This window comes from Erythrolamprus reginae, chromosome 2 (genome assembly GCF_031021105.1).
Source record: "Erythrolamprus reginae isolate rEryReg1 chromosome 2, rEryReg1.hap1, whole genome shotgun sequence".
NCBI classification, from domain to species: Eukaryota; Metazoa; Chordata; class Lepidosauria; order Squamata; family Dipsadidae; genus Erythrolamprus; species Erythrolamprus reginae.
Window position 1 is genome coordinate 185,237,130 of NC_091951.1, and position 22,541 is coordinate 185,259,670.

Genomic DNA, 22,541 nt, shown 5'->3' on the forward strand with positions numbered 1-22,541 from the left:
GGCACATGGGCATCAAATGGGGGGTAGGAGTGGGGGCTTTAAAAACTCACTTTTTAAATATTTTCACAGGCCTCAATGACTTTTTTAAAAACATTGGTTTTTGTTTTTATTTTTTATTCAGTTTCTCAGGGCAACCGGGAGAGTACTCCCTGAAAACATTCCTGTGAAATAAATTAGGCTGTGTGGGAGTGTGTGTGTGTGTGTGTTTTTTTAAGGCAGTGTTTCCCAACCTTGGCAACTTGAAGATATTTGGACTTCAACTCCCAGAATTCCCCAGCCAGCGAATGCTGGCTGGGGAATTCTGGGAGTTGAAGTCCAAATATCTTCAAGTTGCCAAGGTTGGGAAACACTGTTTTAAGGGACAACTTGCTGTATTTTCAGTTCACAATTTTTCATATAAGCGCGATCGCAAACCCGGATCCTAAAATAGTTTCATTTTCCTTGTGACAAAAAATTGGAAGCGGATTGTTGGACGCGTGCACGGTTTGCACAACTTTCGATACGGAACGACTGCAGGATTTCTTCTCTTTTCCCCGTGAAAAGGATATTGTCTCGCGCGGAAAGCGGGGTTTGTGGGGGGTGCGAGAAATCTGGGCTCGGCCAAACTCGCAGGAATACGGTAGAAGCGCCGCCGTCACAGTTCTGGCAGCGGAAATTAGACTCGTGGGGGAGAAGGGCCTGACAACTGCGGCTATGCGCATGCTCCGCCTCTTCTCCTGGGCTCCCGTTGTGACTCGGAGCTTCATGCCGGGCCCCAAGCGCGCGCGGCCCCCCCGCATCGGCACCCACGGGGGCACCTTTCACTGCGACGAGGCGCTGGCGTGCTTCCTCTTGAAGCTGCTTCCCTCTTACCAGGTAGGCAGTCCCGCTGCGGAGGTCCCGGCAAGCCAGTTGCACTGCAATCGCTCCAGAGCAGCCTTTCTTTTCCTACGTCCCGTTCGCCCACCACGTGTCTTGGACTACAGACCCTATGGTGCCCAGCCCGCATTTAGAGCTTGAGGAAAGCCCATACTTTGCATATATTTTGAGACTCCGATCTGTGATCAGCCGGCGGGGTCAATAAGGCATTTTTTTTAAATAAAAACTTTTCTTTCTTTATATGCACCCACGCATAAAACAAACATTTAAAAGCATTGGACACTTTGTGACCATCCTGTTTTGTCGTTCCATTCAATGATATTTCCATAACAAATACTATCATTGTTATTTACATTGCATTTCATTTGTTCTTACATAAGCATTCCTCCTTTCAGTTTATCTTTATCCGATCCTTTTTTATCTTTCAGGCTTTCTGGCTAACCAATGATAAAATTTCTCCCAAATTATATACTGTACTGCTCAAAAAAAAATAAAGGGAACACTCAAAGAACACATCCTAGAGCTGAATGAATGAAATATTCTCCTTGAATACTTTGTTCTGTACAAAGTTGAATGTGCACAACAGCATGTGAAATTCCTTGTCAATCAGTGTTGCTTCCTAAATGGACAGTTTGATTTCACAGAAGTTTGATTTACTTGGAGTTATATTGTGTTGTTTAAGCGTTCCCTTAATTTTTTTCAGCAGTGAATAATAATCTGTCTCCTCCCTCACTCTCATTTCCATTGTTAATCTGTCTATTTCCACACATACCATTATTTTTTCTATTAGTTCATCTTCATTTGGTGTATTTTCCAATATTGGGTGTACTGTATTAACCTTGCAGGGCGAATAAGTCATTGTGGGAATTGCAGTCCAAACATATGGAGGGCATGTGCTGTCTTCTGACCTGATGTGGAATTAAATTAAGAAGTCTTTTATTTTCCTTTGTGGTAGGCAGAGATTGTGCCATCAGGCAAGCACAATTTTCTGGCTTTCCTGTCTTTTGGAGAGGCATCGCATTCACCAATAGCATCTTCCCTGGAATTTTCATCCATCCATCCATCCATCCATCCATCCATCCATCCATCCATCCATCCATCTATCTATCTATCTATCTATCATCTACCTACCTACCTACCTACCTACCACAGTAACTGAATTTAAACATGCCTGGGATAAACATATATCCATCCTAAGATAAAATACAGAAAATAGTATAAGGGCAGACTAGATGGACCATGAGGTCTTTTTCTGCCATCAGACTTCTATGTTTCTATGTTTCTACCTACCTACCTACCTACCTATCATCTATCTATCTAATCTACCTAATCTACCTACCTACCTATTGTAAAACATGTACAAGATAGTAGGTATAAACATAAAAGCAAAATAGTCTGCGGAGAGGGGCGGCATACAAATCTAAATAAATACAAATACAAAATAGGTACAGGGGTAAATTTGGACAGTAGGACAGGGATGGTAGGCACAATGGTGCACTTACGCACGCCCCTAACAGACCTCTTAGGAATAGGCTGAGGTTGACTGTAGATAGTCTGAAGGTTAAAGTTTTGGAGGTTTGTGGAAGAAGCCACAGTAGGTAGTGCATTCTAGGCATTGATCACTCTGTTGCGTAGCTGCGGGTATAAGTGGTCAGATCTTGTGGACTTCAACAGCATGGCTGGAGGGGGAATTCTGGGAGTTAAAAGTCCACCAGTTGGCACAATTGGACACCTCCTGGGTTAAAGTTACTCTCCCTCTGCCATCCGCATCCTGGTATGAGTGGAGATTTACCAACAGAAAACAATTACTTTTAGGAAGCTGCGAATGTTTGTAGTCTTGCTACATTATAAATAATTGACATTCTTTCTCTACTCTTAATCCTGCATCCCATAACTATGACCCAATTGCCCCAGATTTCTGAGATTTCAATAAACATCTTAAAATTTTTCAAAGCTGCTTTTAGAGTTATAAGAAATAGAAGCTGGTATGGGGTTTTTTTTAAAGGGCAAGTTTGTACTGCTGCTTCCTTTCTTGTCATTTTTTATGATAGAATCTGAGTGAGTGTAACAGGTGCCCCACCATGCACATAATATTTCAGGAAAAATCCTGGAATTTTTTTTCTTTCGGGAGATCTCACCTAATAATGAGTTCTGCATATCCAGGAAATGTTTATGTCCCTTCAGCTTAACAAGGATCATAACCCAAAATTCTTTTTAACAAAACACTTTAACCTGAGCTTGCTGTTTTTGAAATTTTTGAATGATAAAACAGGAAAAATATATCTTAATTTATAATAATTTTTTTGTCAGCACTTGAATCTGCAACCTTTCAGAATTGCGGAGAATTCTTCATCCTGTAGGCACACTGTCTAACTAAAAGGAATCTGAAGTTACATTAAAAAAAACCCCATCCTCTCCCGTTGCAGAAGCTGGAACGGACTAGCTTCAGAAGCTACAAGATTGGTAGTCATGTATTTGTTTCACTGCTTGTTTTGTTGTCACGCTACTCCCTGTGGCTTTAGGATGCAGAGATTATCCGCACTCGAGATCCCCAGCTGCTGTCCTCGTGTGATGTTGTGGTGGACGTTGGGGGTGAATATGATCCTCAGAAGCACCGCTACGACCATCACCAGAGGTACCAAGGAATTCCTTAAACTTTCCCTCTCTATGTTGCCATTTTAACCTGGTCTAACCATCCAACAAGTGAGGAAGTCAAGAGGGGTTTGAAAGATAATCACCCCAGATTTAACGGCTTCCAGATAATTCCTAAGATAACTTTTTTTAAGAAGTGAGAAATTAAGTAATTGTTTGTTTGTTGTTGTTGTTGTTGTTGTTATTATTATTATTATTATTATTATTATTATTATTATTATTATTAGAGTTGAAAGGGACCTTACAGGTCATCAAGTTCAACCCCCTGCCTGAGCAGGAAATCCTACAGCACCCCAGCCAAATGGCAGTCCAATCTCCTCTTGAAAATGTCCAAAGTTGGGGAGTCCACAACCTCCGCTGGCAGGCCGTTCCACTGGTTGATCGCTCTCACTTTCAGGAAATTCTTTCTTATCTCCAGGTTGAATCTTTCCTTGGTCAGTTTCCAACTGTTGTTCCTCGTCCGGCCCTCTGGTGCCCTGGAAAACAGTGTGTCCCCCTCCTCTCCGTGGCAACCCCTTAAGTACCTGTATACAGCTATCATGTCCCCCCTAGCCCTTCTTTTTACTAGACTATCCATGCCCAGTTCCAGCAACCTTTCCTCGTATGACCTGGTCTCTAGTCCCCTTATCATTTTAGTTGCTCTTTTCTGCACCCTCTCTAGAGTCTCTATATCTTTTTTGAAGTGTGGTGACCAGAACTGGATGCAATACTCCAGGTGCGGTCTGACCAGGGTCTTATAGAGTGGTATTATTACCTCTCTGGTCTTGGAGTGTATCCCCCTGTTCATGCAGCTTAGGATTGTGTTGGCTTTTTTAGCCGCTGCTGCACATTGCTGGCCCATGTTTAGCTGGTTATCCACTAAGACTCCAAGATCCCTTTCACAGTCACTCATGGTGAGTGTGGTTTCGCCTAATTTGTATGCATGTTTGGGGTTTTTTTGCCTAGGTGCAGGATTTTGTACAACCTGTTTTATTTATTTTTTCTTTCATTCTTTGTCCTGTTTTTTTACTGAGCTAAAGAAATTGTTCCAGATGCGCTTCCATTATTCATCTGTATTTTTAGTATTTTAAACAATTTAAAGTGCTTTTCAAAGCATCTTTAAGCTCGGGAATAATACTATATAGTCCTGGCTTTTGGCCTTACAATCTAAAAATGACAGAGAAGGGAAAGGAGGAAAAACATTAAGAAAGAGGTAAGCACATTTGTGGCAGGGTTTCCTTGTGGTAGGCAGAGCTTTGAAATATATTTTTAAAAGTTCAGTTCTACCAGTCTATGAAGAAGAGAAATTTGAAAAACTGAGCTTTTTCTTAACCCTGCTGTTCTGTTCGGGTCGTATGTGACCCGAAGCCAAGTTTGAGTCCCTGTAAAAAATTTTCCCTGCATATCTGAAACTTGAAATTTCATGACTATTTATCATTTCAGGGGTTCTCTCTATGAGAATTTTTTTGGGGGGGTGGGGGGCTTAGTTTTTGCTGGGCAAAAAAAGTTACAAATCTTATGTTCCCGGGTCACCCTGACCCGGACCGAAAACTCTTCATTTGCAGTGCTTATGTTTGGTCTTTTTGAAAGCTTTTTTCACTTGGAAAGTAGTCTGAACATTTCTGCACACAATGATATGAAAATTGAAATGAAAAAAGTAAATCTTATTGGTTTATTTTGCGGATATAATGCACGCCCCCCCCCGTTTTTGTGAAATTTTTTTCAATTTATGGATAGTTTTGCTTGCAAAATGCATTCTATTTTACTAATGTTGGTGTGAGATTGGTAGCTTGAACATTTCTGAATATAAGAAAAATATAAAGGAACTGAAAAAAATGATTCTTATTGGTTTTTTAACATCAGAAATAAGGCCTCCCCCCCCCCTTGGCTGCTTGCAACCATTTTCACTTTTTATTTTTTTATGCTCCAAATCCGAAATATTCTTTAAAATCTTAGGCATTCATTTACTCAATTTAACAATGCTGATCATCAAAAAATATTTTTGGGGTGGTGGCTAATTGTTTTCTGGGCAAAAAAAAATCATAACTTTGAATCTGTTTCTGTTCGTATGTGACCGGACCAAAAATAATTTTTTTAGGTACTTGAATTTGATCTTTTTGAAAACTTTTTCAACTGGAAAACTAGTTTGAACATTTATGAACATAATGATATGAAAATTGAACTGGAAAAATTGAGACTTATATTTTTATTTTGATCAAAAAGCCCCTCCCCCCATCCTTTTTTAATTTCGTGTCAATTTCTATTTTTTAAGGCTACAAATCCCTAAGGAATTTTCCCCCAAAAGGTTTGATATACTAAATTGAACATTTCTGAATATTAGAAAAATATAAATGAACTGAAAAAAATGGTTCTTATTGGTTTATTTTTGCCACAAAAGGGCCACCCCCCCCTCGGCCTTGCTGTGTGCCATTATTGTCACTGTTTATACATATTTGTCTAGAAATATTTGGAATATCCTTTTGAAAATCAACCACATTGTAGCCAGAGAACTAATTTTATGAAACAAATCCATTTTACTAAAAAAAAGTATGTAAGTTTGAAATTAACAGCATAATTTTTATATAAATTGAAATAATTGAGGCATACTTTATGTGCAAAATAAACCAATATGCATCAATTTTTCCAGTTCAATTTTCATATCATTATGTTCAGAAATGTTCAAGCTACCAATCCCACACCAACTTTAGTAAAATAGAATGTATTTTGCTAGCAAAACTATCCATAAAGTGAAGACTATTTAAAAAAAACGGGGGGGGGGGGGCGTGCATTTCATCAACAAAATAAACCAATATGTATCAATTTTTCCAGTTCAATTTTCATATCATTATGTTCAGAAATGTTCAAGCTACCAATCCCATAGCAACTTTAGTAAAATAGAATGCATTTTGCAAGCAAAACTATCCATAAATTGAAAAAAATTTCACAAAAACAGGGGGGGCGTGCATTATATCCGCAAAATAAACCAATAAGATTTACTTTTTTCATTTCAATTTTCATATCATTGTGTGCAGAAATGTTCAGACTACTTTCCAAGTGAAAAAAGCTTTCAAAAAGACCAAACATAAGCACTGCAAATGAAGAGTTTTCGGTCCGGGTCAGGGTGACCCGGGAACATAAGATTTGTTATTTTTCTTAAACAGAACAGCAGGGTTTTAAAGTGGTGTGATTTTTATCTCTCTTGCTACCTTCCCAGTCTCTTCTGACCCCCTGCCTTGTTCTCACAGGTCATTTAATGAGTCAATGCACAGCCTAAAACCTGATAAACCATGGCAGACCAAGCTGAGCAGTGCAGGGCTGGTATATGTGCACTTTGGCTCACAGATTTTAGCCAACAAGTTGAGCCTAAAGGAGGAAGATCCTGTTGTGCATCTGCTTTACGACAAGGTATCTAGATCCATATTTGGGGTGGGGATATGTGAAAGAAAATGCCTGGCATGAGTAAGAGAAATAACAGAAACTTTTTCAGCGGCCGAAGCTGCTTTCTCCAACTTAGTAACTTCTAGATGTGTCAGGCTACATTTCCTGTAATGCCCAAGGCAACATGTCCAAGGGAGAAGTATTGAATTGATACTTCTCCCAGTGTATTGATCGAATGAAGTACCATTTAGATCCGGCCATGAGAGATTGAGAGATTACTATTATTATTTATTTGATTTGTATGCCACCCCTCTCCGAAGACTGTATGGTTTTTTTATTAGGGTTCTGTAATTATTCTTAAACTGTTCTTTTAAATGCTATTTTTATTTGTTGTAAGCTGCCCAGAATTCTTATGGAAGGGGTGACATATAAATCAAATTAATAAACAATAAATAAATTACATTGATACCTCGTCTTACAAACGCCTCGTCATACAAACTTTTCGAGATACAAACCCGGGGTTTAAGATTTTTTTGCTTCTTCTTACAAACTATTTTGACCTTACAAACCCACCACCGCTGCTGGGATACCCCGCCTCCAGACCTTCCGTTGCCAGCGAAGCACCCGTTTTTGTGCTGCTGGGATTCCCCTGAGGCTCCTCTCCATGGAAAACCCCATCTCTGGACTTCCGTGTTTTTGTGATGCTGCAGGGGAATCCCAGCAGCACAAAAATGGGTGCTTCACTGGCAACGGAAGTCCGGAGGTGGGGCTTCCCAGCGAGGGGAGCCTCAGTGAAATCGCAGCATTACAAAAACACAGAGGTCTGGAGGTGGGGTTTCGAGGACTTTGGTGTTTTTGTGATGCTGAGATTTCACTGATGCTCCCTTCGCTGGGAAACCCCACCTCCGGACTTCTATTGCCAGCGAAGCGCTCATTTTTGCGATACTGGGATTCCCCTGCAGCATTGCAAAAACACAGAAGTCCGGAGGTGGGATTTCCCATGCATGAGAGCCTCATGGGAATCCCAGCAGCGCAAAAACGGGCCCTTCGGCTGGCAAAAGGGGGTGAATTTTGGGCTTGCACGCATTAATCACTTTTCCATTGATTCCTATGGGAAACATTGTTTCGTCTTACAAACTTTTCATCTTAAGAACCTCATCCCGGAACCAATTAAGTTTGTAAGACAAGGTATCACTGTAATAGTATTGTGGGAATTGTAATTCAGCAGTATCTGAAGGCCCTGTAAAGCATCAAGTTTTACTTGCTTAATAAAACAACTTTTGTTAGTGGATTCAATATGTATAATTTACAGGAAGAACGTAAAAATTGCTGTGGATGGTCTCTTTTACCCCCATACTTCAAAAATTATTCCTCACTAAACTTACTCTGTTTTCATTCCCACCCTCCTCCCTTTTAGTTGTATGAGAACTTCATAGAGGAGATAGATGCAATTGACAATGGCATCTCTCAGTGGGATGAGGAGCCACGCTATGCCATGACCACCAACCTGAGCTCCAGGGTGGGCTTCCTGAATCCTCGTTGGAATGACAAGGACCAAGACACCGAGGTAGGATTCAGAAGACAGAGATGTGCTCGGCAAACCTTTAGCCAGCTTGGATAACAATAAGCACAGGATAGGGTTGTTTTATTGTCTAATAATAATAATAATAATAATAATATTGTCATTGTCAAAAACAACGAATTGTAATTGGCAACGAAGGTCGTGTGACACCCAGAGACCAGTCCCACCATACATAAAATCAGAATAGGTAAATTTAAAAATACAAATTCCCCACCCTGAACCACTCAACCATCTACATGACAAACCGAGTAATATTGTCCAACAGTTCACTGATGGTGACCCTTTAGTTCGTTGTTAAGTGCGAGTATAGCTCTGGGATAAAAACTATTCAGGAAACGTGTGGTCTGAGTTCTAGTTGTTCTATATCTTCTGCCAGAAGGCAACAATTCAAAGAAATTGTAAGCAGGATAAGAAGAGTCTTTGAGAATAGTATGCACCTTCCTAGAACAGCGAGATGTGAAGATGTCATCCAGGGCGGGTAGCTGGAGCCCAATGATGTTCTGGGCAGTTTTAATGTACACTTAATTGCCATAGGTTAAAAATGAAATTTTGTTGCATACAGCTCTCAAAGGGTAACCACCTCCAGTATATAACCATGACAGAATAAACAAGCAAGCAAACAAATACAAAATCTTCTGCCGCACGAATCCCAGCGACCAGTTAGGTTCCACAGAGTTGGCCTTCTCCGGGTCCCGTCAACTAAACAATGTTGTTTGGCGGGACCCAGGGGAAGAGCCTTCTCTGTGGCAGCCCCGACCCTTTGGAACCAACTCCCCCCAGATATCAGAGTTGCCCCCACCCTCCTTGCCTTTTGTAAAGTTCTTTTTTTTATTATTATTATAAGTATTTTTATTAATTTTTCTTAAAGTAGACGAACACACATACAAACATTGAACAGAGAGTGGGGGTACATTTCCCCCGCTTATCTTGAAAGTATAAATTCAAATACAGAAAAAGAATACATAGTTGAATATATATTGAATATTAAAAAGTCTAGTATATTTGGGTTAAAGTTTTCCAAATTTTTACTAATATATATATATAAACCAAAATTCTTACTATGTTACTTATACATAAACTAATTGTACCATAATCATCAAACGGTATGTTTAAACTAATGTTAACATTGTTATTACCCAGGTAAAAACAAACACAAGAAATTAACTAAAAGTAAATTTATATACAGTATCTTATTTTTTCTTATCTATCCATTTATAAACGTTGTTCCATGTTTCATAGAACTTAGAATCTTCTTGATCATTTAAACGTCTTGTCATCATATCCATTTCAGCGCAATCTAATATTTTTGCTATGACTTCTTCTTCCTTGGGGATTTCTTCCCCCTTCCAATTTTGCGCATATATAATTCTAGCCGCAGTTAGTATGTGTATAATGCCTTTTGTAAAGTTCTTAAGACCCATCTCTGTCGTCAGGCATGGGGGAACTGACACATCTCCCCCGGGCCTCTACAGTTTATACATGGAATGTTTGTGTGTGTGTTTGCTTTTAATAATGGGTTTTTTAGTGTTTTTTAAATTATTAGATTTGTTTTTTACATTGTTCTTGTTGTTGTGAGCCGCCCCGAGTCTGCGGAGAGGGGCGGCATACAAATCTAATAAATGATGATGATGATGATGATGCATACAGGAAAAACTCAAAAAATTGAATATCGTGCAAAGTATTAATTACTTATTTCAGTAAGGCAACTTAAAACGTGAAACTTAATATATGAGAGAGACTCATTACATGCAAGGCAAGATAGTTCAAGACATGATTTGTCATAATTGTGATGATGATGATGGGGCACAGCTCATGAAAATCCCAAATCCAGCATCTCAAAAAATTAGAATATTCTGTGCAATCAATAAAACATAGAACAATATCGGAACTCTGAAAAGTATAAGCATGCATATGTACTCAGAACTTGCTTTGGACCCCTTTTGTAGCAATTAATTGCAGCGTGTCCTGCAAGCTATCAGCCTATGGCACTGCTGAGGCTCCAAATTAAAAATGCCCTTGGATTGAGAGTGTAATTGCCAAATCCATCCTTCTTTTCCAGGCTGGGTTCCAGAAGGCCATGACACTGGTGGGCCACGAATTCTTAGGCCGGCTTGACTACTATCACCACAGTTGGCAGCCTGCACGCAGCCTTGTGGAGGAGGCCATCCATCCAACAGCGCTTTGAGGTACCCTTCATGTTCCCAAGTTCCTAAGAGAAAGACAACTTTACAAACATAGAGGTATAACAAGCAGGAAGAGGGAGATTGTGATCCCGCTGTATAGAGCACTGGTGAGACCACATTTGGAATACTGTGTTCAGTTCTGGAGACCTCACCTACAAAAAGATATTGATAAAATTGAACGGGTCCAAAGACGGGCTACAAGAATGGTGGAAGGTCTTAAGCATAAAACGTATCAGGAAAGACTCAATGAACTCAATCTGTATAGTCTGGAGGACAGAAGGAAAAGGGGGGAAATGATCAAAACATTTAAACATGTTAAAGGGTTAAATAAGGTTCAGGAGGGAAGTGTTTTTAATAGGAAAGTGAACACAAGAACAAGGGGGCACAGTCTGAGGTTAGTTGGGGGAAAGATCAGAAGCAACCTGAGAAAATATTATTTTACGGCAATAGTAGTAGATACTTGGAACAAATTTCCAGCAGACGTGGTTGGTAAATCCACAGGAGCTGAAATGAAACATGCCTGGGATAAATGTATATCCATCCTAAAATAAAATACAGGTAATAGTATAAGGGCAGATTAGATGGACCATGAGGTCTTTTTCTGCCGCCAATCTTCTATGTTTCTATGTAACATACCTGTCAGATACCTTTTTTTTTGGGGGGGGGGGGGGGGGGGGCTAAGCATTCATTTTTCCGAAGATGGTAAAGGAGCTTTCTGGTGATGCACCAAGGTTGCTGTTTCCTCAGTGGGAAGGATAGAGGTGATACATTCAGAGTTGAATGACAGTCACTTGCTGCTATTTTCCATCCCAGTTCTAGAACCTTTACAACTCCATATAAACCTCCAAGAATCCCTATATGTCATTATCAGGATGTCCAGCAAACCTGGAAATCAGGGAAGTATCAGGGAATCATCAGGGAAATTGGCGGTTCTGGAAATGTCGGAATTATCAGGGAATTCGTGAAAAAATCGGAATAAATCAGAGGGAAAAAACCAAACTCTATTAAAATGTTTAAAAGTCAGGGAAAATCATGTTTTAAAAAAAAAACGGAACGCACTGCCTTGCAGAGTCAAGCAAAAATGAGCATAACTGTGGCAACAACCTGCTTCCTCTGCTACCGATATTTCTCCATGGCTTAGTCGTTTGGTATGACGTTGTTGTAGTTAGCTCTGGCCCAGCTCCTGCCCCAAAGAATGTGCAGGTGGATGTGGGGGAGACATCCACATGCCGCAGGCCTGTTTTGCTCCTGATGGAATCTGCTGATGAAGTCTCCTCTGACCAAGAAAGCATGAGTGACAGGGAAGAGGGGAGTTTGGCAGACAGCCAGGAGATCAATCATCTGTATCATCCTTGGATTCTGAACAAGAATTAATGACACATCCATGCATGCATAGAGTGATGCTTAGGAGACAACAAATGAAGGATTATTACAAGAGAAAATGAGGCCACTTGTGGTTGGGTGGGACTCCAGTAATTATGGCTGCTGCTATAAATAGCGTGTGGGTTTGGTCGTGAAAGAGTATCTGATCGCAGTTCTTCAGGAATCGTGTGTTGCTGTTTTCTGGACTTCGTTTGTTGATTTTTCACGCCTTTGAAACCAAAGCAGAGCAACATGTGTGTGTGTGTGTGTGTGTGTGTGTGTCACTTTCTTGGAAGAAGCAGGGGTGTGAGGTTTCTTCACAGCTGCTAGCTAAGTACTTAATGACTGCTTAAGGGAAATTGTACAGATTACCCGGTTGTTTTGGGACGAGTGCTCTTTGCAATACAAAAAGAGTGCTTAGTTTATTTGAATTTTGTGATAAAGAACATTGTTTTGAATTTCAAACATGTGTGTGTCTGAAATTTGTACCCTTGAATTTTCGGGAGGCTCCTACCAGAGAGCCCGGCAGAACAGACGTCATCTACAACCACGCTTTAACTAGATCGCAAGTTGCAGGGAAATGTCAGGGAAATATCAGGGAATTTCAAAATGCTTTCCCCCTGGACACCCTGCATTATGAGGACTAGAATCTTAGGGGTAATGAACTGAAACTTCTGTCAGACTGATGATGCTAAATTTTGGATTAGACTCTACGATAAGGCACCTTTGGAATTGCGCTGATGTAGCAATAAATGCATAGTGTATTAATAGCGCTTTGTACACCTCAGCCACCGGGCTGGCAAAACCAGTACTTCTGAATGGTGTGCACCTCTTTCTATGGCAGGAGGATCCTAGTGGTGAAGTTCTGGCCCTGGCGAAAGGAGGCCTGTCCATGGAAAGAGCATCTTTTACAGCTGGAACAAACCATGGATGTGAAGAAGCCACTGAAATTCGTCTTGTATACAGATCTGAGTGGCCAGTGGCGAGTGCAATGTGTTCCTGTAGGGCTGCGAACCTTTCAGAACCGGTAAGTGTGGCTCCTCAATGCCTTTTGACTTACCCTGAAAGAAAGGTTAATATCCCCTCCCCCCCCCCCCCCCCCCCCAATAATGTGAAAATGTTGCCTCAGAAGCTAGCCATACCTCAGTGGGACTTGAAACCTGCAACCTTTGCCTTGTAAGGCAGAGAATTAACCTCTAGGCTACAGTATCCAATCCCTTCAGCTCTGCAGCAGGGAAGGGTTACATATTTTTGTGTCGAATCACCCTGGTGTATTGAAGGAACATCACAGCTCCTTTTTTTTTTTTTGCCTCTCGGCCAACGCAGGGCCATTTCCAAGGCAGTTAATTTTATTGATAGCTGACAATTCTAACTGTATGTGTCACTTTTTTCCCCTTTTTTTTGGCTGAATTTGAAAATTAAGGGAGACTAGGATAGATCTATTTCGGCCTTATTTTGGCCTCATCAGCTAGCCATACCCTCACTGGGGACTTGAACCTGCAACCTTTGCCTTGTAAGGCAGAGAATTAACCTCTAGGCTACATGCATATATATATTGGATACTGTAACCTAGAGGTTAATTCTCTGCCTTACAGTACAGTAGCAGTCAGTAGAAAACATTGTAATTCTATGCTCTTGGGAAGCCCCAGATGTTAGGTTACTGCTTAAACTAAATGAAATCCAGTTGTCCAAAATTAAGAGTACAATCTGTTAAAACCGAGTGAAAGTATACACACAGCACACACAAGAAATAGGAATAATAATGACTTGTTCTGGGAACAAATAAAATAAATATATTGTAAATACAGTAGTCCCTCGCCTATTGCTGGTGTTACGTTCCAGACCTGGCCGCGATAGGTGAAATCCGCGATGGGGAATTTATCGACTGATAGTACTTATTTAAGTATTTATATTGTAATTGTTTGGTAAGTTTTCATTGTTTTCAGTGTTTATAAACCCTTCCCACACAGTATTTATTTTAGATACAGTATTTAAATGCAGTATTTACAATTTTAGGTTTATTTTTTTTAAAAAAAATCTGCCAATCGAGTTCGGCAGGCTGTTTAAATCTGCCGATCGACTTCCTCAGAAACCCGCAATGAAGTGAAGCCGCAGTAGGTGAAGCGCGGTATAGCGAGGGACTACTGTATATATTGCTGTGAGCCGCCCGAGTCTACGGAGAGGGGCGGCATACAAATTTAATAAATAAATAAATGTTTCCAGGATAAAGTTTCTTGACATCACATGGTATCTTAACAGAGGCCTCATTCCCATATTCTCTATAGCCTTTTCCTCAAGATCTTTTGGTGCCCAGCAACCCTTTGCTTTCAGTTAGGCTGCTGGCTTTCTGGAAAGTGAACTCCAGAAAATTTGAAGGAGCCCATTGTAGACCATTTCCTCCGGGTTTGTCAGCTTCCCAAGTAAACCAGGTAGGAAACACGACAGAGCAAGGAAGGCTCTGTTAATGTAGCCCTACCTGCTTTATTGTAAAGCTACATTAACAGAATCTTTCAGGTCTGAAAGTGCCAATTTTCCATTCGTCAAGTTACTTTCTTTGACTGCCTAAATCAGTGATGGTGAACCTATGGAACAAGTGCCACAGGTGGCACATGGAGCATATCTTCTGGCCCGCGAGCTGTTGCTCTATCTCAGCTCCAACATGCGTGTGTGTGCCGGCAGCTTATTTTTGGTTCACAGAGGCTCTGAGAGGGTGTTTTTGGCTTCTAGAGAGCCTCCAGGGGGATGGGGGAGGGCATTTTTACCTTCCAGAAGCTCCAGGGAAGCCTTTGGAGCCTGGGGAAGCTGAAATATGAGCCCACTGGGGCCACCAGAAGTTGGGAAACAGACCATTTTGAGCCTCCGGGGGGCAGGGGAAGCTGTTTTCACCCTCCCCGGGCATTGAATTATGGGTGTGGGCACATGCGGATATGCGATAATGCATGTGCATGTTCTTTCGGCACCCAAGGAAAAAAAGATTCGCTATCACTGGCCTAAATCATTGTGGGCTCCTGCTGGTGATGGTTTTCTGGTGGTTTGTTTATTTATTATTATTATTATTTATTAGATTTGTATGCCGCCCCTCTCCATAGACTTGGGGCGGCTCACAACAATAACAAAGACAATGTAAGAACAAATCTAATAATTTAAAAAACACTAAAAACCCCATTATTAAAAGCAAGCATACACACAAACATACCATGTATAAACTGTATAGGCCCGGGGGAGATGTCTCAGTTCCCCCATGCCTGATGGCAGAGATGGGTCTTAAGAACTTTACGAAAGGCAAGGAGGGTGGGGGCAGTTCTGATCTCCGGGGGGAGCTGGTTTCAGAGGGTTGGGGCCGCCACAGAGAAGGCTCTTCTCCTAGGTTTCCTAGGCAGCCTCTCCTCTTTCTTCAAAGTTATGCGTGAATTCCACGGTAGGGTTGTGTATCTTTGTTCAACCTTCTGATTTTTGCTTCTTCCCACCACCCTTCCCCATAGATTGCCATTGCTGGAGGAATGGAGGGGTTTACGTGATGAAGAGCTCTCCCAGGTCAGCGGGATCCCAGGCTGTATCTTTGTGCATTCCAGCGGCTTCATTGGAGGAAACAGGACTAAGGAAGGTGCGCTGGAAATGGCTCGAAAGACCTTGGCTCAACAAGCCGAAGCCAACTGAGGGAATCAGACGCCACCTATCAACCAACCCATTTAGCACACACACATCCAAAAAAAAAAGAAATTTGTATTCCTGGGAAGGGGCTTATTTTGTAGGGTTGCTTTAAGCTTTTAAAACGAAATCAAATCGGCCAATAGAAACCACTCATTTTTGGAGATTTGATTTAGCAATTATTGAAGAGAAAATGTTGCATTAGATGGAAATCTTCAAGGTGCTCCATTGAGATCATCTTCAGTAGAGGTCAAGATAAGGGCTGATTTTGTTGCAGGATGACCTTGGATCTGAGTTTGTAGAAAAGTCTTTGAATTTGAAGGAAAATTAATCCAAAGAAAAATCTGACACGATTGAGGGCGAAAAGAGGTTGGGAATGTGGCTTATTCAGATTACAGTGAAAAAGCTGTAGGAAGAATGTGGACTATATGAGCTTCATGTACATTTTATGAATAAAATAAGGTTCTGTCTCCCAGTTTACATTTTCTGATCTGAAACACATTGGAAAAATTGCATCAATTTATGTAGCATTTGTTTCATTTGGTGCTTTATTATTTTATTTATTAGATTTGTATGCCGCCTCTCTCCGCAAACTTTCCTCAGTCATTTTTTTCTGTAGGTTTTAGTAGAGGTGATTTGTATCAAACATCAGCTATAATTATGACCACCAACAAGAAACAATACTGAAATTATGAGAAAAGTTACATACTAATAACAAAACCCCTTAACATTTCAATCAGTAATTCCACCTTCCCTTTGTTGAAATGGAAGCAAATTAGCTTAATCACATTTGTATGGGCCAGCTTTTTCTATGACAAGCATATTTTGGGTTTGGAAGAAGGTATTCACTATTTATTAACTGGATGGAGGGCTGCACTGACTTTACAAGCATACTCAAGGTCATGTCCCCAAAGTGAGGAAAGGCTGGTTATAAAAAATCCTAATTTGGGGAGCTGAACTGTATGGCTTTCCCCTCTTTGAAATCCTTCAAAGGAAAAGCAAAAAAAAAAAAAATAGGCCATGCCTACTTAGGCATTTCAGGAGGGCACAAAAGGAGTGATGATGGACCACGATTTGGGTACCTTCTGCTCTAGAGCAATATAGCTAGGAATTATGGGGCATGTAGTTTTTCATACATCTGCCAAGTGTCAGATTGGGGGGGGGGGATGACAACTGTAGACCTTTGGCTTCAATAATTTACTTTGGATTAATTGGCACCAGAAGGTTTCCTTTTAGATTTCAGTCTACCTTATTAGTAATTTTCATGAACAGCATGAAATGGGATTTGCTTTCAAGTACTGTATTTTGGAACAGCAACATAATGTTTTACAGAGACCAGTCTGCTGTTGTAGTACTTAAACTGCACCAAAGTTGGTTTTACAAGGTGGATTTGCTACATCAGAATTATCTTAAAACCGAGGTAGTTACTGGAGTGGGGAAAGGAACTCAATTTACTGCTCTAATAAGGATGATCTCACTAATATGTTGTGCTAGTTCTTGGGCACTTATTTAGCAATATTGTAAACTTGAAATGGATTTCAAGTAACAGAAACAAATTCAAGTGCCCAACATAAGCAGCCATTATCTTCATTTCTGAGAGCCACTTTTTAAAAAAAAACAAATTTAAAAAGTACTGCAATTAAAAATTTTCATGCTACAAGCAGTGAGCGCTAACATTTATAGAAGCTGTTCAGATTTGGTACCATTGAAACATCTTTCCTGGATGAAAAGGACATTTCTGCCAACAGTCCTAAAGGCCTCGGCATCGGAAAGTCTATCGGGTGGAGGGCCTACCCGGACCGGCGGCTGCTGTGAGGGAGAGGGCCAAGAGAGCAAGGCGGAGACTGGGAAAAAACGCCGATGAAGGTGGAAGACTCTACTAAAGGCCATGGAGTCCGTATGCAGACTGCGTGACATCGTGGAGAGGCTCGTGAATTGGAAGTTCCCCTATAACTACAGAGGTATTGGATGGCGACCAGGGGGACCAGCGGAAATCGGGGCGTTCTGTAGAAATGGAGGAGCTGAAGACAGAGGAAAAGACCGGGAGGGCCGGACGGTGGCAGCAGTCGGCACAAAAGAGTCTGGGAAATAGAACTTGAATATCTCCAGAACTGACATTTTTAGATCTTAGGTGCTATTGACTGCTAGATTAATGAACTGGACTATCTCCTGTATTCTTAACATTTTAAAAATATTTCTAATTTTAATTTTTTAATAATTTTTATATTTTTTGCACTCTATAACTTTAGCACTTTATAACTTTAACGATTTTTAAATAATTATATGTTATTCTATTAAGATCTTGAGAATAACTTAGTGTTAATTGGTATCCTATTTTAGTGCAATTGATTTTTATATTGTTTTTTAATTGAATTTATATGGAATTTTTCAATAATTAATATTTTAGCTAATTTATTAGAAGGGGTTTTTAAAACTAATGAATTATTGGGGTGGGTATGATGATATGTATGAAGTGAATGATTGTTATGGGTGGGATGGGTGGGACTCTGGTATGGATAAAATAAATGGAAATGGTATGAATGATTTGATTAGCCTACCTGACACTGGAGAGGCAGGGGGGGAGGGGGCACTGATATCTGGGGTGGTAGAGGGTCGGAATATTCCGGTCCTGCTAGGGAGAGGCAGATATGACGGGGGTCACAGCTAGCCGTTCCAGTGGAACGAGAGATCGTTGCTTAATAACGATCCCTTGTTCCAGCTCTGTGAACCCAATCTCGGGTGCTGGTGATGAGTGTAATTCTGGCCCTGGGCTCAAGCTGCTGCTACTCAATGCCAGGTCGGTGGTAAATAAAGCTCTCCTCATCCGGGATCTGATCCTGGATGAGGAGGCCGACCTGGCATGTGTTACGGAAACCTGGCTGGGCCCAGAGGGAGGAGTTCCTCTCTCTGAAATTTGCCCAGCTGGGTTTCAGATATGGCGTCAGCCTCGACCCCAGGGAAGGGGGGGGGAGGAGTGGCTATTATAGCCAGGGAGAGCCTTGGCTTGCGTAGACTCATTGCTCCAGAGATTGCGGGCTGCGAGTCCCTCTTGGTGAAGTTGGACTTAGGGGTCCAGGTGGGCTTGTTTCTCACATACCTGCCTCCCAGCTGCGTGTCACAAGCCCTGCCTGTGCTACTCGATGAGGTAGCCGGGTTGGCGGTGGGGTTCCCCAGACTTATTGTCTTGGGGGACTTTAACCTGCCGTCGCTCGGTGAAACCTCTGGACTGGCACAGGAGTTCATGGTCACCATGACAGCCATGGACCTGACCCAAGTAGTACAGGGTCCGACTCACGAGGGGGGGCATGCACCCGACATGGTATTCCTCTCTGAGCAACTGAGTAATGGTCTGAGACTAAGGGGCTTAGAAGTGTTGCCTTTGTCATGGTCGGACCATTTTCTACTGCGGCTTGACTTCCTGGCTCTAATCCTTCCCCGCAGGGAGGCGGAACCGATTAAGCTGTTCCACCCCAGACGCCTGATGGATCCAGAGGGCTTTCAGAAGGCGCTTGGGGTTATCCCAGATACACTCGTACACAGTTCAGCAGAGTCTCTGGCTGAGGCCTGGAACAAGGCTGCAGCGGAGGCTCTTGACCGAATTGCACCGTTGTGACCTCTCCGCGGCACTAGACCCCGTAGAGCTCCATGGTTCAACGAGGAGCTCCGGGAGTTGAAACGCCAGAAGAGACGTCTAGAGAAGCGATGGAGGAAGAGTAAGTCCGAATCCGATCAAACACTTGTAAGAGCACATGTTAAGACTTTACAAAGTGGCGCTCAAGGCCGCAAGATGCGCGTATCATTCCGCCTTGATTGCATCAGCGGAATCCCGCCCAGCCGCTCTGTTTAGGGTGACCCGCTCCCTTCTTAATCAGGGGGGAGTTGGGGAGCCCTTGCAGAGTAGTGCCGAGGATTTTAACACGTTTTTCGCTGATAAAATTGCTCGGATCCGAGCGGACCTCGACTAATTGGAATACAGAGTTGACTGATAACGAGTCAGTTGAGGTGACTGGGGCACGTACTTGTCCACCTGTCTGGGAAGAGTTTGATCTGGTGACACCTGATGAAGTGGACAAGGCCATTGGAGCTGTGAGTTCCACCACCTGTTTACTGGATCCGTGTCCCTCCTGGCTGGTTTTGGCCAGCAAGGAGGTGACACGGAGCTGGGTCCAGGAGATTGTCAATGCTTCTTTGGGGAGGGGGTCCTTCCCGGATCCCTACAAGGAGGCACTTGTGCACCCCCTCCTCAAGAAGCCTTCCCTGGACCCAGCCATTCTCAATAACTATCGCCCACTCTCCAACCTTCCCTTTATGGGGAAGGTTGTTGAGAAGGTGGTGGTGCTCCAGCTCCAGCGGTCCTTGGAAGAAGCTGATTATCTAGGTCCTCAGCAGTCAGGATTCAGGCCCGGCTACAGCACGGAAACTGCTTTGGTCGCGCTGATGGATGATCTCTGGTGGGCCCGGGACAGGGGTTTATCCTCTGTCCTGGTGCTTCTTGACCTCTCAGCGGCTTTCGATACCATCGACCATGGTATCCTGCTGCGCCGGCTGGAGGGGTTGGGAGTGGGAGGCACTGTCCTTCAGTGGTTCTCTTCCTACCTCTCTGGTCGGTCGCAGTCGGTGTTAGTGGGGGGTCAGAGGTCGACCTCTAGGTTACTCCCTTGTGGGGTGCCTCAGGGGTCGGTCCTCTCCCCCCTACTATTTAATATCTACATGAAACCGCTGGGTGAGATCATCCAAGGGCATGGGGTGAGGTATCATCAGTATGCAGATGATACCCAGCTTTACATCTCCACCCCTTGTCCAGTCAGCAAAGCAGTGGAAGTGATGTGCCGGTGCCTGGAGGCTGTTGGCGTCTGGATGGGTGTCAACAGACTCAAGCTCAACCTGGATAAGACGGAGTGGCTGTGGGTTCTGCCTCCCAAGGACAATTCCAGCTGCAATGAACGTAAAGCCCAGGAAAATAAAATCTGTCACTACCTCCATACATCTATTTGCCAGGAATTTAGAGGGCCGGATCACATGATCTTCATTTTCTTAATGTTGAGTTCCAAGCCAACCTTTGCACTCTGCTTCACTTGCATCAAGAGTCTCTTTAGATCCTCTTCACTTTCTGCCATTAGAGTGGTATACAGTGATCCCCCGAGTTTCGCGAGGGTTCCGTTCCAAGACTCCTCGCGAAACTTGATTTGTCGCGATATAGCGGTGCGGAAGTAAAACACCATCTGCGCATGCGCGCCCTTTTTTTCATGGCCGCACATGCGCAGATGGTGGAGTTTGCGTGTGGGCGGCGGGGAAGACCCAGGGAAGGTTCCTTTGGCCGCCCAACAGCTGATCTGCTCCGCAGCGCGGCGGCAGCGAGGAGCCGAAGATGGGGTTTCCCCGTTGCCCAGGCAACGGGGAAACCCCATCTTCGGCTCCTCGCTGCTGCCGCGCTGCGGAGCAGATCAGCTGTTGGGCGGCCGAAGGAACCTTCCCTGGGTCTTCCCGCCACCCAGGCAAAGGGGAAACCCCAAGATCGCTTGCCGCTTGCCCATTCACCCGCCCGCCCGGCTGCTCGCTTGCCGCTCGAGAGCAAGAGGGGGAGGGATAGAGAAAGAGAGAAGGAAAGAAAGATATGAGAGAGGGAGGAAGAGAGTGTGAGAGGAAGAAGCAAGATAGAGAGAGAGAGAAAGAAAGATGAGAAAGGAAGGGAGTGACGTCATCGGGTGGAAAAATCGCGATATAGCGTTTCGCAAAGATCGAGATCGCGAAACTCGGGGGATCACTGTATACGTATCTGAGGTTGTTGATATTTCTCCTGGCAATCTTAATTCCAACTTTTGATTCATCTAGCCCCACCATTCTCATGATATGCTCTGCATATAAGTTAAATAGGCAAGGCAACAGTATACAGCCTTGCTGGACTTCTTTCCCAATTTTGAGCCAATCAGTGGTTCTGTGTCCAGTTCTGTTACTTCTTAACCTGCATATAGGTTTCTCAAGAGAAAATAAGATGGTCTGGTCCTCTCATCTCTTTAAGAACTTGCCACAGTGATTCACACAATCAAAGGCTTTAGCATAATCAATGAAGCAGAAGTAGATGTTTTTCTGGAATTCCCTAGCTTTCTCCACGGTCCAGCATATATTTGCAATTTGATCTCTAGTTCCTCTGCTTCTTCGAAATCCTGCCTGTACTTCTGGTAGCTTTCGATCCACATACTGCTGGAGCACTAGCTGTAGGATTTTGAGCATAACTTTACTAGCATGTGAGATGAGTGAACGATAGTTTGAACATTTTTTGGCATTGTCTTTCTTTGGAATTGGAATGTAAACTGACCTTTTCCAATCCTGTGGCCACAGTTGAGTTTTCTAAATTTGCTGGCAAATTGAGTGTAGCACTTTTACTGCATCGTCTTTTAAGATTGTGAATAGCTCAGCTGGAATGCTGTCATTGTTGTTGCTCAGATTTCCTAAGGCCCATTTGACTTATTATTATTATTATTATTATTATTATTATTATTATTATTATTATTATTATTATTTATTAGATTTGTATGCCGCCCCTCTCCACAGACTCGGGGCGGCTCACAACAACAACAATGTAAGAACAAATCTAATAATTTAAAAAACACTAAAAACCCCTTATTAAAAGCAAACATACACACAAACATACCATGTATAAACTGTATAGGCCCGGGGGAGATGTCTCAGTTCCCCCATGCCTGACAGCAGAGATGGGTCTTAGGAGCTTTACGAAAAGGCAAGGAGGGTGGGGGCAGTTCTAATCTCCGGGGGGAGCTGGTTCCAAAGGGTCAGGGCCGCCACAGAGAAGGCTCTTCTCCTGGGTCCCGCCAAACGACTAAGACATTCTAAGAGGTCTGGCTCGAGGTCGGTGACTATCCCATTGCGGTTATCAGGGA

The 22,541-nt window shown here is 42.7% G+C and overlaps 1 protein-coding gene across 1 annotated transcript; it reads left to right on the forward strand.

Annotated features, from left to right (window-relative positions):
* Nucleotides 1-678: 678 nt before the first annotated feature.
* On the forward strand, nt 679-16,117 carry MYG1 (MYG1 exonuclease). Its single transcript, XM_070736038.1, is given in 9 exon segments — nt 679-855; nt 3,381-3,493; nt 6,735-6,894; nt 8,285-8,434; nt 10,509-10,613; nt 10,615-10,635; nt 12,839-12,877; nt 12,879-13,021; nt 15,477-16,117. Coding segments are annotated over 9 exon segments (1,068 nt in total). The 5' UTR covers nt 679-693; the 3' UTR covers nt 15,652-16,117.
* Nucleotides 16,118-22,541: the final 6,424 nt, after the last annotated feature.